We start from the raw sequence: 19,199 nt of genomic DNA, 5'->3' as shown, positions 1-19,199 counted from the left end.
TCACACACACATAAATGGGCAGCAGCAGCACAAACATTTTTAAATATTTAAAATAAAAATAAAAAGATTAGATGGATTTGATTCAGTGCGATGATCAAAACACAGATGGAGATGATCAAGTCCATCAACAGCACCAAAGCTTGCAGTCTTCACCCTTTCTTGGGACAACATTTCACTCTGTAACATTAGGCCGTTTTGATTTATATGCTGTTTATTGTTTATGATCTAATTATTTTTCATATGCATCTGCTGATATGGGATTGCTTGTTTCTACTTCTTTTTTGTCTGTTTTGATTTGGATATACTGTACTCATGTAAGAGATTCCTAATCGTGTAAAGGGGACAACACTGAAAGATGTAAAAACTTGTCAATTTCAGGGATGCTTTGTCTCATAAAAGATTAGATAACTCATCAATAGCGGGGAAGGAGTTAACATAAAATTAGTCTAGCATGAAAGTCATCTGGTTTAAAAAACACATTAAATATGTGTTTCTCTCCAAGCAGACATGTAATGTGTTCTATGTTTTCATGTACAAAGTATTGTGTTGACTGCATTCATCAAAATCAACCATTTAACCCCCTTTCCCAAGTTATTGCTAGAAATAGATCAAACACATTTTTTTTTGTGTGTGTAAGAACTTACAAAAATATTTGGTCAACATTTGGTTAGCTAGCACTTACTCTAAATAATTTCATTTCTAGCTTTAAACTGTACATACATGTTTTGGATTGCAAATGAACGGAGTTGCAAAAATTGCAAACCTGTTAAAAAATGAATAGACAATAAATGATATATATTATATCTTGTATATGTAGTTGTCTCTAGATCTTCAGTTTGGATATTTGGTTTGTAACTAACACTTTTTAAAGTTTAATAACCTCTTTTTCACAGACTGTCACCATTTAAATGGTGCAGGCCTTATTTTCTACCTTATTCATGCAAAGTGGCTAGTGCCTTTACCCCAGGTCTGTCCCTGCTTCTCTGAATTTATATCTCTTCTTTTCTGTTTCTAATAATCTTCTCGTTTTCCATTCCACCTTTATCTGCCCTCCCTTCCTGTTTTTGACCACTTCAGGCCTCAACTTTCGAGTCAGCTAACTTTTTTGTGATTGCATCTTTCAGCCTTTCTCTCGTCCACCTCAACGCTGTCCTTGGTCTTTTCTTGACTCGCTCTCTCTCTCCTGTTTCCTCCAAGATAGCATCTTGGTTAGCTGGCGAGTGGCTGTTTTCCTGCCCTGCACCGTTTGAATGACGATGGGCTCAATCACTCCAAATCTCGTTATGTATGTTCCTGCGCCCTTGAGAGGGTTAGCAGCGAATGGATGGGACTTTATCAGATTTCACCAGCCTTGGAGGCATAATTTACCAAAGGTCACCTTATGCTTGATATTTCTAGTTTATGTGAGCAGTATGTCTGTGCCGGTGTGTAACGGTGGCTTTACGATGAGGTGAGTAGTCAAAGGTTAACCTGTGATGTTTTCAGTGTAAATATCAAAAAGGCAATAGGGACGTCTGACCTTATTGAACGGTTCAGAGGGAGGTTCTTTGCTCATCTTGGCTGAGTTTACATCAAAAATGCCCTGAGAGAACACACAGCCTTGTTTTCGTACATACCTTACTGCTTTTTTAGCCTTGGTTTGTTTATACATTTCCTTTTTGTGTTGTTTTTGTCTGACGTTATTTATCATTTTGGTACTATTGCAATTCACACAATCTATTTAGCAAAACATTTTTTTATCCAAAATGATGGATAAAAATAGAAGGTTAAGAAGTTATTATCGTTCATAACGGAGAAAGAGGACAAGGCTCTCTTAGATTTGACGCTGACTGACAGTGATTAGGGTGACTCGGTTTTACACAGAAGAATTGCTAACCTGGAGTTATGCTAGGTAATAAAACTTTGGGTCATTTTCAAGGATATCATTGAATATGTATGATCTCTAATGTGCAGAATGATGTATGCTGTCTATCTCTAATAAAGCGAGGAGCTTGATCCATTGCTGCTTACGTTCCCCTTGACTTGGCTGAAACACAGTGGAAATGTTTTATGAATGCCACAAAGGACTGTGAGCCGTGGACAAGAGTATTTTATTGACTGCTCTTGAGAGTTGCTTTGTAACACAATTAACCTTTGAACAATCACCAGAAACATTTTCTTTTCAAGCAATAAGACCAAATCAGTTTGCTTAATTACGGATACACTGAACATTTCTAACAGTAATCATTTTATAAATCAAATTATCTCTGCTCGAATTAGCTTTTCTTGTGTGTCCAGCCTCGGCTGACACCTTTATTTTAGCACCCGCTATTGACGGTAAACAGGATTGAGTTTTAGGCTGGATTAACTCAAAAACTGTAATAGACTCAAAGTGAGGAAAGACACCTAAACATAAGGCTTTTTTAAGATCTTTTGTTATTGGAAAGTTTCTTCATAGCAAAATTCTCTGAAACTTAACAGGTTTAAAATAGCATGAACTAATGAATCACCACAGTGTTGGGGGTAATGCATTACAAGTAACTTGTTACGTAATCAGATTACTTTTTTCACTTTTGAAAAAAGTACTTTTGATCACTTTTTTCAAGTATCTAGTAAAATGCTTTTAAACTTACAACAAAATAGCCGAGTTACTTTTTTTAAAGAATATCGGGAGTAAGTACAGAGGCAACACTGTGTTAACATCATGGTTATTGTAGTTTTAGATTAAATGTAAGCATTTACTCATCTCACTTACACAAAAAAACTGATTCAGTATTACTCAAAAATTAATAAAAACAGTGAAATGCATTCTCAGAAACCTGCAAAATTTTTATATATTAAATGACACAAATATGCTTTATGTATTTGATCTCACTTTATTAACCAATGTATTTGCTGCCGATGATACAATTCAACCATACTATTAAGCAAAAATTACTTTAACCTGATAACCGTCACGAGGACGAGGACGTGCTGAAACTCTCTTTGCTTAAATTAGCTCAAAATTACTATCAGATGTAAGTAATTACATTGACAAACTATACATCATTAAAAAGATCTAAGACTAAAGTTTAATTTTGTTACCTCTGTTTTATTCTCAAAGTCTTATAATGACCGTAATGTGTTAATATGTGCCAGGAGTTATGAATATGATCTTGGGCGTCGCTACCTTTTGATTGTAATATGCGCGTCATTTGCTCCCATTCATAAAAAACTCTTCTCTGGTCGTCATGAAGACACTCGACAAAACAACTTCCCTCAGGGCTTTTACTTCAAATGTGTGCAGATGTGGAGAAATATTGATAGATTCTCACATGTTTGAGTCAAATTTCTATACAGAGAAGTATTATTTATTCAATCTTTATCCAAAATCCGCGGATGTGTGATTATGAGCGCAGTAGACTGTGATATGCTGTGTTTTCAATTCATTCTGGCAGCCGGAGGGCGCTGGAAAGCTGTACTACTGAAAATTCACCCAATGTGGAACACATGAAGAACAGACACACCATGTGACATTCAGGAAGTATCTGACATGCCCAAAGCTGCTTTCTAGCGATCGTCAGATGGCTATTTTATGCAGATAGACACGTTTTAAGACAATAAACACACAATCGCGGCAATATATGGTTGGTCTGTGTTCTTTATGCCATGTTGGGTGGTTTCATAATAGATGATATTTATAATGCAATGCTATTTCACATAGCTTTTAGCATTGTATATTTTCTGTCAGATTTTTTGACCCGAAGCTACATGAGATCACATATTGTTATATAAAACATTCGACTTATAAATTATAAAGTGATATGAAGCAAGTTTTGAATATAACATGATTTTAATCGTATAAATTGTTGTTTTGCTGGTGTGCTAAGCTAAAATGCTAGCGTGCCCTAGATGCACCTGCCACTGAGTAAATACTTTATTTTTATGAACATTTTCTAAATGTAAAACTACTGAAATGCTTATTTGGACGAAATGCATTCGATAGAGTCTCAGTGAGGGTAAAGTGAGAGGTTTGATTTAGAAATGAGGTTTGAATAGAACAGTTTGAATAGAGAATCGTTAGTAATTATAATGCAGACAAAAGAATAATAATTAGAGCCATAACCAGTCCGCAGAAGTGTGAATGTGTGTCGGGAGACAAACTGAATGGGGCAGTTTGCACCTCTAAACAATAGAGGCAAAATAGAGAATGAAAGCTGAAGACATGGCAATAAACATCAGTTGATATTTTAGAGATATCTCAAAATAAAATCACATGAAACGATCTTGTAAAACGTTTAATAAAATTCAGAGTTTTAGACTGATCATCTTCAGATCTGAAATATAACATGGTCAGACTTGTGGCTTTAGCTGTTGTGCATTTCTAGATTTCTCCAAGGCCCACTTCAATTTTATTTTCATAAAGATATTTCATACAAATAAATTTCTAATAACTTTACAAAACTTTGAAGCTTATTATAGCTTTTTTTTATTATAAAAAATATTATCATTTTGACTTTACAGTAAACTGCCAGGTGTCTGCTTTCAAATGAGACCATAATTATGCTTTTAGTGCAAAGGATTCACAAACTGTATTTGTTTTAGTCTGAGTAGGCTATACATTTCTTAGGATTTTTTCAAAATTTAGAAATCAGCTTAACAGGTTAAATAAACATCACAATTATGTTTCTTTTTTATTGTTATTTTTACATCTTTTGATGTGCAACGGGCTTTATCAAACAAGCTCAGCTCAGGAGAGTACAAGTAACACAAAAGTAATGTAACACATTAATTTCCATAAAAAGTTACTTTTTTAGGAAGTACCACTATTGTAATACATAAATGTAACTTTCCCCAACACTGGTAATGGGTGAGACAGGAGGTTAGAGAATGTAAGTTCACAATTCTGGGAGCAAAAGTGTCTTGACAGTACCTTGACATTGTCATTTTATGGCTTGTTTCCACTGAGCAGTACAGTCCAGTACAGTTCGGTTGTTAATGGTTACTTAGTTCCGAACCGTTCCACAACACTTTTTTTGGCACCCTTCAGTTGGAGTAAATAGCACCAGTACTAAAGAGTGAATCGAGACTCACTGCAGAACGTTGTTTGGTTGACAGAGTATTGTCACTTGCGCGAGCCTTTTCAGCTACTTTTCGAGAAGCAAGAACAAGATCTGCTGTATGTCGCCCACTGTAGTTTACTGTGTTGCTTTCTTCTTCGCATGAGAATGATGTTGACCGCTACACCACGCCTATCACAAGGGTCCTGTTGGAGGTGGAAACGCAAGCCCAGATCAGGGTTTAGCATCCTGAATTGTACAGAACTTTACTGCACTGAACCGTACCGCTCGGTGGAAATGAGCCATAAAGGTCTGAGATTTGTTGGGGGAAACGACAAAAAACATGTCAATAATGAATCTTATAGAAGTGTAGATATTTTGCCTGTGAGTGATCTATACAGTGTACAATTGTATAGCACTGCAGTATACATACATAAAAACAATTATCACGGCGTTTGAAAATGACAGAACTAAAATACTAGCTTCACATTTCTTCTATAAACCCTTGGTGCACTCTGTACCCTAGACTTCCAATTGTAAGTTCCTTACTGTAAACATATTTTTTGTTGATTTTACAAACTGAGGGACAAGCCAAAATTATTTTATCTGTGCCACAGATGCTGTTGATAAAGCTTTTTTAAAGCTATTTATCTCGAAAGATACCCTTAATCAAGGTTTAAGGAAAATGAAATATTGAATAATCAACATTTTAGTCCTCTAGGAGAAATTGTAGCAGCTGTCCTGGCTTTCTGGGGTTTCAGGCTGGCTCTGGGAGATTGGATTCTGATCTGAAGCAGGAGAAGAAGATAGGGAGAAGCAAAATGTCAGCGCCAATATATTGTGCTGTGCCCCACTCGCACCTGAGAGAGAGAGAGAGAGAGAGAGAGAGAGAGAGAGAGAGAGAGAGAGAGAGGGACAGGGACAGGGACAGGGTGCCAGCGTGCTCAGATGGGTTCTGGGTCCTCTGGCTGAGATATATGGTCAGCTCTGTTGTTTGGGTTCAGATTCAATATGATATGATGAAGCACGGTTCCATTCTGAATTCAATCAGCGTCTCCTTGAGAGTTCTGGAGTGTGCTCTTAAATGTCGCCATGTGTTTTCCACTGTTTTAGTGAAAGCTTTTTTGAATGTGCTGGTTGCACTATAATAAATAAATATGAATGCATCTATTTGGCTGTCTGGTTCTGTCTGTTCAATCAGTACATCTCTCAATATATCACTATCTACGAAGTGTGTTCATGTTTTGGTTGTGCCTGTATGGATGCGGACATTTATTTTTTAGAAGATTATGATAGCCAGAAATTATATACCGCGTTAGTGATGGGTATTATGCCAGTAGGTAGCAGCAAGTAAATAACTTTATAAACAAGTCATTGAATCATTCATTCAAATGATGCATTCAAAACCCTGATTCATTCAGTAATGAAGTGACAATGTGTCCCAATGTCCATTTTATCCATATCTCAGATTAGAATAAGTGTGTCCCTAAGCATAGTGTGTTTAAAGAGTATGTCAAAATTCCCCCGATGGTCTATTTTTTCCAGTAGATTTTCCGAAGTGTGGATCAGGGCACACTATAAAGGCTGATATTGCACACAACCCATTGCGAAAAAAGTGTGAAAAATGAGTAAAAAGTGTTTAAAAACTACAAAACATCGGATATGTGCGGTCGGCGGTGAGAGGTTTAGATGAAGTTTTGCGTGTAATAAGTTCAACCTGATCTTTTTATTTTTTACATTATCCATGTTATTTTTGAACTGCAATAACAATGTGGACTTTTATAAAGATCTGTTTGGCATTGTATCCTCCTCCTCCTCCTCCTCCTCCTCCTCCTCCTCCTCCTCCTCCTCCTCCTCCTCCTCCTCCTCCTCCTCCTCCTCCTCCTTCTCCTTCTCCTTCTCCTTCTTCTTCTTCTTCAAAATAGAGTACATTCTTTTAGGCCGTAGTTTGCATAGGCAAATTGCAGCATTTGTCCTTATGAGTGAGTGATTGAATCACTTATTCAATTGTTCAAAAATGCAGGTAATTCAGGAGTGAAGCTGCTGCCGGTTTCACCAAGACGTGTAGCAGGTTTGTTGTGGTTTTATTTGGACAAGATTCATTCATTGGTGGAGCAAAAAGACTAAGTGACTTGCAATATTGCATCTAAAATCAAATGTAAGTGGCTCAATATTTAGTTTTTTTGTTCAAAGAAATGTCAGTTTTAGCTTTTATTAGATAGAATGGTTTGGAAGAGAGAGGTGAGGGTTTTAATCCGGTGCAAAACATAATCCCTCACATGTCTTAAAATACATTTAACTTTCTAAAATGCAAATATGCATTCTGTGCGAATGGCCCATTAGGGGAAAATGCATGCAGTTTGACTGCAGGAAATAAACATTTTCCTTAAAGGGATCGTTCACCCAAAAATGAAAATTCTGTTGGCCTTCAAGTTTGTCCAAAATTTCTGCTGAACACAAAAGATTATGGTTAACCAAACATTTGATTGGCTTGAAAAATACTAGAAAGAAAGAAACTCGTACAGGTTTGGAGCAAATTGAGGGTGAGTAAATGAAAACATCAATTCTTATTTTTGGGTGAACTATCCCTTTTTGAGTGTATGGTGGCATTTTCAAAACATTCCTTTTTGATTAAAACCCTAATGATAAGCAATGTTGACTCAACCATTGATGTGAGTTTGGGGTAGGGTTATCTCTTTATCTGACCAGTTGAATATGTGATACCAGCCTTCAAAACATTTATATTCACAATAGAACAATCCTGTTTTGAAACCAGGCATATAAAAAATAATGCTGTACTATATGTACAGCACAAAAAAACACTTTGCTTCTAGTGTTTCTATATTATATTACTCTATTATATTACTATATTATATTACTATATTATTCTATATTTCTATTATTCTATATTATATTTCTTCGCTATTTGATTTATTGTACATCCTTAACATATCTATTTTTCCATATATCTGTCTGTGTAGTTTATTAATCTGGTAGCAATTTAGCTGCATATGTATTGGGGGCTTTAATTAGCTATTTCATCAAATTCAACAGCTTTACTTTAATAGGCTTGAGAAAATCAACAGTACCCCATGAACACCATAATTCCTTGCCTACAGTGACCCTGTAGGTTGAGGTGCATGTTTAATACAGCTAAATCACTCTTTATCTGTAGATTTAGCTGTGTTCCCTCCTTCTCCATCCTGCGTTTCTTCCTTGTGATGTGCTCTTCATATGTCTCTAGAGTGCAATATGAAGAAGCCTTGAGAAATCTAATTAACCAGAATGCCTTGAGAGCAGGGCTTTTCACACACATGTACGCCCAGACATACATAAATCAAGGGATGTCCTAGGTGCTTTGGAAAGAGCCTGGTCCCAGAGCCATTAGTTATTAGTTATGATCCTTTTTCTGAGTTTTTTTTTTTTTTTTTAAGTATGTTTGTACATTTCAGACTTTAACTTTTTTATGGCATATATTTTGCTTAAAAAGTATGCTAATAGCATATACATTTTTATTTTTTGTTTAATACAATCGCATTCATACATTTTTAAGTGCAGCTTACATGTTCAAATACTTTTTGCGGCCAGTGTATATTTAATAAGCTGCTATTATTCAGTACATGATAGATGAAAGAGTCACAAGGTGAGAGTCAGGAGCCATATGATTCTCCAACACAAGGTCAGCTTTTGCCCTCTGACTAGCTGATTTCTGTGTCATTTCAACTTGACTGTATAGTCTCTTCTTTTTGCCAGGCACATAGAGCTAGGTCATAGCTGTTAACCTTCAGCTTAGGAAAATGTGGTTTTCTTTTAATGAAGGTTTTTTGTCAGAAAATATAAAAACTCATTTGATACCAAGGCAACAAGGACAGTCTGGTCTTTTTCATGTGAATCAACTCAAAGACCTTGCGTGATTGAGTGATGGTTGTCGTCTTAGACGCAGGGGCATTTTGTTTGGTAAGCAGACGAAAGCTTGAAGGGTGGCATGTCCTTATTAGGGCTGACAGAAAACCCATGGTTAGAAGTTCTTCCTCATGTGTATGTATACGAGTGGTTCATATGTAATTATTCACTCTGCTTCACCTTGTAGATGGAGCTCCTAACGTCCCACCGTCCTCTGTATAAACGGCACGCCATGCTGATTAATAACAAGCAGGCTGAATGGTCAATTATGTGCTTGCATGTGAGATTGTGCTCAATTAAGGACATCTTTGACTATATAAAATCTTGGGAACTTTTTATGTTAAAACATTACATGTTCTGATTATAAACTTTATTTTCCTTGAAATAGACATGGATCTATATGTTCATGTACACCAGTCAGGCATAACATTGTGACCATGTAAAGTGAGTAACACTGATTATCTCTTACTCACGGCACCTGTTAGTGGGTGGGATATATTAGCCAGCAAGTGAACCTTTTTTCCTCAAAGTTGATGTGTTAGAAGCAGGAAAAATGAGCAATCGTAAGGATTATAGGAAGTTTGACCAGGGCTAAATTGTGATGGCTGGACGACAGATGATTCTTGTGAGATGTTCCCTGTCTGCAGTTGTCAGTATCTATCAAAAGTGGTCTAAGGAAGGAACAGTGGAGAACTGGCAAACGGGGTCATGAGTGGCCATGGCTCATTGATGCGCGTAGGGAACGAAGGCTGGCCCGTGTGGTCCGATCAAACAGACGCGCTTCTGTAGTTAATGCTGGTTCTGATAGTTTGTTGCATATGGGGCTATATAGCTGCAGATCAGTCAGGGTGCCCATGCTGACCCCTGTCCACCGTCGAAAGCACCAACAGTGAGGACGTGAGCATCAGAACTGGACCACGGAGCAATGAATAAAAGTGGCCTGTTCTGATGAATCACGTTTTTTATAAGATCATGTGGATGGCCTTGTGCATTGCTTACCTGGGGAACACATGGCACCAGGATGCACTATGGGAAGAAGGCAAGCCAGCAGAGTCAGTGTCATGCTTTGGGCAATGTTCTGCTGGGAAACCTTGGGTCCTGCCATCTATGAGGATGTTACTTTGACACGTACCACCTACCTAAGCATTTTTTTGCAGACCATGTACACCCTTTCATGGAATTGTTATTCCCTGGTTGTGGTTTCTTTCAGCAGGATAATGCACCCTGCCACAAAGCAAAAATGGTTCAGGAATGGTTTGAGGAGCACAACAACAAGTTTGAGGTGTTGACTTGGCTTCCAAATTCCAATCGAGCATCTGTGGGATGTACTGAACAAACACGTCTGATCCATGGAGGCCCCACCTCACAACTTACAAGACTTAAAGGATCTGCTGCTAAGATCTTGGTGCCAGATACACCTTCAGTGGTCCAGTGGAGTCCATACCTTGATGGGTCAGGGCTGTTTTGGCAGCATAAGGGGAATCAACACAATATTATTATGCCTGATGTAGAGTGCGGATCGGGCCGCATTTTTCTGTCCTAGCCCGGCCCACGTCCAACAGAGCAGTAACTGAACCCGACCGGACAATTTGATAAAATATCAAGAGAATAGCATTTATTTAAAATATAAATAGTTTGTAACATTATAAATGTTTTGACTGAATCAACTGAATGCATCGCTACTAAATAAAATAATGCATTTCTTTCAAAAACATATTCTTACTGACCCCCCATTTTTTGATGGTTGTGTATATATTTATGTTCTTAGTTCTTAGTTGGAAAATGTTACTTAGTGAAACAAATAAGAAAAACAGTTGTTATAATCTTAATTGGTAGTAAAATTGAAATTTATTTTCTTTAAAAACTTCCCAGGGAACAGAAAAGTTCCCCTAATTGAAGAATCACCCATGTATACGGCTGTTTTGAGTATTTGTGCCTGCTGCTATACCAACACCTCACAAATTTCTGTGTTTGTACAGAAGAATTTTGCATTTGTCACACTCCGCAGAGACAGAGAGCCTCGAGGCTAAAAAGAGCATGAAAGACATTTTAGTATTCTGTGCTGTGTGTTGCGTCTCTCTCTCTCTCTCTCTCTCTCTCTCTCTCTCTCTCTCTCTCTCTCTCTCTCTCTCTCTCTCTCTCTCTCTCTCTCTCTCTCTCTCTCTCTCTCTCTCTCTCTCTCTCTCTCTCTCTCCTCTCCTCTCTCTCTCTCTCTCTCTCTCTCTCTCTCTCTCTCTCTCTCTCTCTCTCTCTTTCTCTCTCTCTTTTTCTGCTCTGCTCTGCTCTGCTCTGCTCTGTATTGAGAGAGTAATGCCAAAATTGTCATCCTTTGTGAACTCACTGAAGGGAGAGAGAGTCTGCGGAAAGAGACAAATAGACAAACAAGGGCTTTTGAAAAGTAGGAACGGGAAAACTACACACAAGTTTCTGAGGAGGCTGTAATACAGCAGATATGCTCGGCAGAGAAGCTGGATATTTATTTCCCCCTCGGTCTCTTTTATTCTCGCTGAGCTTAGTGTATATGTGCCTGTTTCTTTAAGCAGGCATGCTCTAATATGCACTAAAGCTCTCCACAAATGTTTGTAGTCACACAAAGATATGAAATGTTTTCTTATTCAGAGAAACTATTTCATGTTCTTGCTTTCAGATTTCTTTTTTATATTGTATTTGATGACCGAACACAAAGTGTATTTTTTTTTAATAAAAATATTAAAAATGTAAATGTGTTATTTGCTTATCCTCATGTCAGTTTAAACCTGACCTGTATGACTTTTTTAAACATGAAAGAAGCATTTTTTCCCCATACAACAAGGGCATAGAGTGGATGTCAACCTCCACAAGGGACAAAGAGCACCATAAAAGTATCATAAACAGGTTCATATGACCCATGTGCTATATTCCATGTCTTGTCATATTCCATATGAAATATAAGACTATTTTTTTTTAATTAGTTGATATTTGAGTGTGCGTTTATATGTGATGACTGTGACCTTTGGCTGATTCTTTCCTCTTGCTGTGTTGTCTTCCTCCTCAAGGCTCCTACATGATGGTCAACTCCTCCCAGCATGCAGCGGGCCAGAGGGCTCAGCTTCTGCTACAGACGCTAAGTGAAAACGACACTCACTGCGTGCAGTTCAGCTACTTCCTGTACAGCAGAGACGGCCACAGCCCTGGGGCGCTGCGGGTTTATGTGCGGGTCAACGGCGGGCCGCTTGGCATTCCCGTGTGGAATGTCTCTGGGTCGCGTGGACGACAGTGGCACCAGGTGGAACTGGCAGTCAGCACTTTCTGGCCAAATGAGTACCAGGTGAGCAACATTATGAATCAGATATTTTTGTCTTTTCTGCTGTTACACAAAATATGACGTTTGTTATTCTTTCTCACATTGATTGATGTCACATGTAGTATATTTATGTACGTGTTTAAATGCTTAGATTACAAAATTAAGGATAGTGTTTTTGGTTACTAGATGAGGGAAATTAATTCTTAAGCACAGTTGGAGAGTACTGTGTAAATACCATAGTATATACAAAGATACCATAGTTACCCTAATGGAATTAAACTTAAAATTGTAGCCATGTTTAAAGGATTAGTTCACTTCAGAATAAAACATTTTACTCAACCCCCATGTCATCCACAATGTTCATGTCTTGCTTTCTTCAGTCGAAAAGCAATTAAGGTTGTTGAGGTAAACATTCCAGGACAATCTACAGGTTAAAGGGTTAGTTCACCCAAAAATGGAATTGAAACTGTCAAATAGATATTTTTAATAATTGTTTTGTCTATCTATTAAAAGTCTATGCAATCAAAAATGTCTTCTGAAGAGATCCCTTTATATGAGAAAGCTTTTAAGCTTTTTCTCATATATAAACATTGATTAATTACTATTACAGTTATCTCACAAATATTTGCTAACTCAGTGTATTTTTTACAATGGTGTAATTGTGTTGCAATAGTTTACACACAGCACAAGGAAGCTTGATTTCGAATGGTAAATTCAATTTAAAAAGACGAGTAAACAGTAATAAAATAAGAAGAAATAAACAGATTACAAACAATAGCACAAATAAATACAATAAAATATACAAATGAAATAGACTGCTTTTTTCAGGTAGGTCTAACAAAGAGGTAAGAAACTGAATAAAAATACAGCAAAGTAATTCAATTTAAAATAACATTGGATAATGTTCTTTGTAAAAAAAAAATAAATTGCCTACAGATGAAACCGTTAAAGTTACACAAGTTGATCAGTCAAGAGCAGCGTGATCGTTTGTCTTTTTGTAGTTTGAATAACAAATAACTGCTGTCCCTTTAAGACCTAACGCACGCATGGATCCTAACACTGTTCCTGTTAAACTGTTTATGTGTTTACATTAATAAGAAGCAAATGTCTGCACTTGTATGTCAGAGGGGGCTTTATAACGGTATGTGTGTGAGTGCTTCAGATGTGAGCGTGAAATATGCGGGGATTAGTAGAATTATGTGTAGTAGAATTATTATTATTATTAGTAGAATTCAGACCAATCACACACTAACACAAACACGCTGTCATGAGGAAAAGTCCAGCAGAAAACTTGTTCGCTGTGTTCAGAGGTTAACCGGGCTGAATGAGAATATGCAGGTGTGTCAACTCGTGAGAGGAGAGCGCAGTTGGTATCGATACTGTACAAACTGAGTTTTTTGTATAGTTTCAGATTTTTCAGTATCGATATTTTTGACAACACTAGTTGCACTGTGCCGACCCAGGTTTTTTAAAAGTGAAACAAATCCACACTTTAGAGTGCCGCTAACCGTGCTCTATGGCTGCAAGAACAAGCGGGCGTGGCAACACTTCCGGAAATCAGGTGGCCATGGAAACGCGTTTGGAACCGATGATCGGAATCGAAAACAAATTTTCTAAACAATTCCAATGGCATCCGTTATTTTTTAAACGGATCCAAGTTAGAACCGGTTCTCGATGTCCAACCCTATTTGATACAAAGATAGTATATCAGAGCTCCACCTACAGTGTAATACACACACACACATGCACATCCATTTTCCTCATAATGAGGCATTACACAATCAGTGATGGAGCTACTGTCTTATTAGTCATGCCCTTTGCACTGTTTAATTAGCATTGATCTCGGCATAAATATAGGTTAGTGCTGTAGGGCTTGGACAAGCCCACAATATAGACCAAGTCAATAGTGTTGACAAGTCTTAGTGGACTAGTAACCTAATTTCCTTACTGTACCATTACGTATGAGACACACAATCTACCAAATTATTGCTTACGAAATGACAGCTCATTCACGCCCCCCGAGCCGATCGATTAGTGTCCATGGTTGTTCTCCAATTGAGCAGACGCAGGGGGCTTCATCCATAAATTCAATTTCTCCTTTCTGCAAACTCTGCGCAGCTGTCAGAAAGCAATTAAGTTGAGTAGTGTTCGCTTTATCGTGAACTGTCAATCTCTCCAACCTAATTAACTTTCACATGCCAGTGAAAAGATGTGGCCTTCATGTGTAAATAATAGTCCTCCCGCCAGTCAACAAGATGTGAAGGTGGAGGGGACATGACGATAGAGGGAATTTGTTGTTTTTGTGAGCGCCTGCGTAGTCGATTCAGTGTTGCTTCGAATTTTGCTGAGTGCACTTGAAGAACATATTTTTCTCCATAAACCAAGGAATTCAGCTGGCTAGCAGGAACCTAAGTGACGTGTTTTGACTGTTACAGCATCTATTTTGTGCATAAAATGTGGATAAGCTACAACAGGTAAACGTGTCAGAATAATACACAGCTACTTTTAAATGTTGTGAATGAAAATGCAATTTGCCCCAAAAATTATGCTAGAGTAGCTATATTTAAGCGTTCGGAAATATCAAGAGGCAGTTTACCTTTTTCAGTAAACTTTGTAGCAGGTAGCTAGTAGGCTAATCAGTTAGCGGTATGCTAATCTAGCAGGTTAATCCACTTGAGGTATGCAAAACTAGCGGAGGCTAATCAGTTAGCGGTATGCTAATCTAGCAGGTTAATCCACTTGTGGTATGCAAAACTAGCGGAGGCTAATCAGTTAGCGGTATGCTAATCTAGCAGGTTAATCCACTTGTGGTATGCAAAACTAGCGGAGGCTAATCAGTTAGCGGTATGCTAATCTAGCAGGTTAATCAACATGAGAAAGGCAAAGCTAGCTAAAAATATTTATTTGACCATTCTGCTGTATGTTGTATGACAATTTAAAATCAGAGGCGAATGGGAATGGTAGCAGATAGCTTTCCCCAGGTGTTATAGATCTCGCTAATGATACACTGTAAAACTCTGTTACTCTAAAAACACAGATGTTTTGTCTTTTGCCGTTAATAGTGAACACATTTGAATGCAAAGTGTCTTAGACATCTTGCTCCTGTTTTTCAGAACCAGTGGCTGAGCAGCAAACATAATAGTTTGTGCGTTTGATGAGGTGATGAGCTTGCTCTTTCTCAGCGTAGTTTTCTCACAACAGGGTGTCAGCACACTAAATCACACTTTGGACCTGGAAAATGGCAGACTGTCCCAATCAATGGTGAAGCTAGAGCTGTTCCACTGTCCCAGCGGGTGCCACGTCAAGGCTAGTTTGCAAAAACTGAACCAACAAGAGAGATAATTTAAAGCTCAATTGTAGCATTTGTTATATTTTGAAACCATTCAGGCGATCTTCCTTGGCAACGATATTTCGACCCCTTAGCAGTTTCCCGTCATTTAATTCTCTTTAAGGACTTAGTTGCTTTGTGTTTTTCTTTTGTATTTGTATTTGTGCTTCCTGCTGCTGTTTCGTTTTACCAGCCGTTTCTGTTTTATCCCCTCATATACATCCTTTCATTTATTTTGCTGCTTCTCAAATCCAGCTGGTGCCATTTTTCAGAGATTTTCTTGGGTAAGCAAAAAGATACAGGAATAGTTCATCCAAAAACGCAAATACTCCTGTTCCAAACCTGTGGTTATCTAGGGGCTGTCATGCTACAGAAGTACATCATAAATGTAGTCCATGATTTCAAGTCTTTTAAAGCCATGCGATAGGTTTGCGTGAGAAGTCAATAGAAAAGTAATACATTACAATTTTTAAAACTCTTATATCCTTTTAGACCAAAGTTTGTAAACCTCTACGGACACACTGGACTCGAGTCGCCATTGCCTAGCAAATGTTTTATTTTGCGCGCCAGACTTTTTACATAGAATACAAGAACAAGTGCCTCTAACTCAATCACAGGCGACTGGAATTGTAAAATTTACTAGGAATTGGCTAATTAATAATTAATAATTGATTTATATAATTTTTTGTTTGTTTATTTATTTATTTATTTAAGTTTATTACATATCACATTGCAGAGGGCTGAGATATCCCAGAGTCTGGTCCAGAATTGAATAATTGTATGTCAGGTTTTGTAAAAATGTATTGCATTAGTCATATGGGCTATTTTTATGGCTTTTTTTTTCTTTCCTTTCTTTTTTCCCTTTCCCTTATGGAGCTTGACATCCCCTAGTCACTATTAACTGCTGTAAGAATTAAAATATTCTACACGCATACGCGCGCACACACACACACACACACACTTTTGTATATTTAAACTGTGTGTGTGTGTGTGTGTGTGTGTGTGTATATATATATATATATATATATATATATATATATATATATATATATATATATATAAAGAGCACAGTGGTTTGGAAATAATTGCAAGTAAAATAATATATTTTTGTTTTTGGAGAAACTCTTTAAAATTAAGAAAAGTGTGCGACACTGTTTATCACTTTAAGCCAGTTTTTTTCCCTTCTTTTTAAAAAAAAAGTCTGAGTGCGTAACAAGGGTAAATGGAGCTGTGTGCCCCTCTCTGTGTCATCCTGGTCTTTTTCCTGGAACACAGAGTCAAACCCATGAACTCTGTGAAATTGCCTCGAGGATGTGATTGGACATGTGTTATTAGACTTAAAAAACAACAACAGAATCACAGGCATATTGCATGTCCTCAGTTTGTTTTCCAGTGTTGTCTTTTGTGGATTCTTATTGACTGTTACTGTCTTTCCTATCTTCAAGAACGAGAACAGGGGTGTCACTAGGGACATTTTAGGAGGGCTTTCTTCAGTCCGTAGCAGCGCAGTGCCAGTGTCAAAAGCAGAGAAGAACGTGATCATTTATTTCTAGATTGTTATGATATCAGCATGTGTAATGCTCTTTGACATAAATACAGATTACATAATGTGATGTATGATTAATCCACACACCTTGCTGCAATAAAATTGCTAAATTTAGCTATTGCTATTTGTTACAATATTAATTAAATGATGAATCCAAAAGCAAAACATGAAAAGAAATATAAAAAGGGAGTGGAAATAGCAAATGCAGCCTTTTACTGGTTATAGTTGTCATTTCATGTTCAATTCACGTTAAAGGGGTCATATAATGATACATGCACTTTTACAAGCTGATTGTTTGGAAATGTGTGTTGGCAGTGTCTGTACACAACCATCCTATTATGATAAAAAACCATCAAGTGTTTTTTTTTTTTTTTTTTAAATCTCCTTATATGTTTTCCCCTGTCTCAAATCGAGCCGTTCGACTGTGTGACGCCACACGATCGGACTCCCCTCCCACGACTGTTGATTGACAGCAGCGTTTCCTCTCAAGCAGAGCTCAAGCTGTCGTCATTACCATAGACATCATATAGGTTTCAAATCTATGGTCGTCACAGTCCGCCATTGTATAAGTAAAGATGCTGGGCGATTGTAGTGTTCTGTTCTTGGGTGTAATAATGAACACAGCAGTCATTCTGATGTTACTAAATCTGAACATTTAATTCGGCTGCTCCTGAATTAAGATCTGTACCAGCTCTTCGTGTTTATGCTGCCCCTCCACAAGAAGTTGAAACGCTTCACGATGAACTGCAGCTAAAGTTTACAGGGTAACGTTAAGTTAAATTACGGCATGCTTTCCATGTTTGACGTTCTCAATATAATTCATAATCCCACGTTTATAATGAACAATGCATTATAATTATTGTGTTATTACAAACTGTGTAAGCTGTTTTTAAAGTTAACGTGGATGTGGTAAGTTAAGGGGGGGGGGGGGTGAAACACTCAGTTTCAGTCAATCTCATGTCAATCTTGAGTACCTATAGAGTAGTATTGCATCCTTCATATCTCCGAAAAGTCTTTAGCTTTATTATATTTATAAAATAAATATAGGCTGTACCGAGTCTTTCCGGAAAAAAACGAGCGCCTGGAGGCGTATCGTGTGGGTGGAGCTAAAGAATGACGAGCGCGCAAAGCGGTGACGTCCTCAAGCGTGGAGAAACCCATGGCTATCGAGCTCAGCTAATAGATATATGATCCAGAATCATTCGGAGGCTGAAATAAATTGAACAGGAGAAACAGCAACAGCAGGACGTCCGTCTCTGTGGTATGTACTGTATTTAGTGGCCTGTCAACATTTGTGTGTCTTTACTCGCAGTTTATGAGGACATGATTCGGTTTATGGACTATTGTATGTGACTAAACCTTAGCAGTAGCAAGCAAAACGGTTTTGCACGTCAGACTAGTGTAACGTTATACATAGAACAACAATGGAGTAACCGTTAGCGCATTTGAATGACGAAGCATGCGATCGTGTCGTTTACTGATGTTTACTCACGCGACGATAGCCAACAGCATAGACATTTGAAGCAGTTTTACTCACCGGCTGCTTCCAAAGCAGGACCGAACCTTTATCGCTGGGACCGCTCCGTCAGAAACACACTTCTTTGGTATGATTTGGTGAAGTCCTGACAGCAGTGAACGGTGGAGATCCACTTTTGTGACGTGACTGAAGCGATGTTGTGAAGCTTCCTGTCATTTCTGCTTTCAAATCGGTTCAAATGCAGCGCTGCCTTCCCGGAATGCTGTGCTGAAGCGTTGAAGTCGCTCGACGTCACCCATAGGAATAAAGTGGAGCGCAGCGCCTGGATCGACTGGATCTGCAGCTGAGCGAGTGTTTATGGGCGTGCATTTCCTCTCTCGCTCTAGTCACACGCGCGCTCGCACCCTACCGGGAGAAGAGCCCGTACAGCCCATACAAGGACCTTCCGCTCTATTAACGTCAAGTCGACCCATACTCGAAAAAAACTCTCCGAAACTTGTGAGAAACCGGAAGGAGTATTTTTAACACAGAAATACTCAATCAAACGTCCAACATTAGTTTTTGAAACTTTGTCTATGTTTAGGATGGGAATCCAAGTCTTTAACAGTGTAAAAAGCTCAGTATGCATGAGACAGCACCCCCCC

General features: G+C 38.0%; 1 protein-coding gene across 16 annotated transcripts in view; it reads left to right on the top strand.

Annotated features, from left to right (window-relative positions):
- Window positions 1-19,199, top strand: part of ptprub (protein tyrosine phosphatase receptor type Ub) — a 390,953-nt gene that overhangs the window by 193,248 nt on the left and 178,506 nt on the right. For all 16 annotated transcript variants that reach the window (XM_067448179.1, XM_067448178.1, XM_067448177.1 and 13 more), the window contains one exon: window positions 11,957-12,228. In XM_067448179.1, the coding sequence (XP_067304280.1) occupies window positions 11,957-12,228 (272 nt within the window). The remainder of the gene's footprint in view (window positions 1-11,956; window positions 12,229-19,199) is intronic.

Source organism: Pseudorasbora parva, chromosome 7, assembly GCF_024679245.1.
Source record: "Pseudorasbora parva isolate DD20220531a chromosome 7, ASM2467924v1, whole genome shotgun sequence".
Classification (NCBI taxonomy): Eukaryota; Metazoa; Chordata; class Actinopteri; order Cypriniformes; family Gobionidae; genus Pseudorasbora; species Pseudorasbora parva.
Note: the sequence above shows the minus strand (reverse complement) of the source record. Positions and strands in the feature narration are given on the sequence as shown.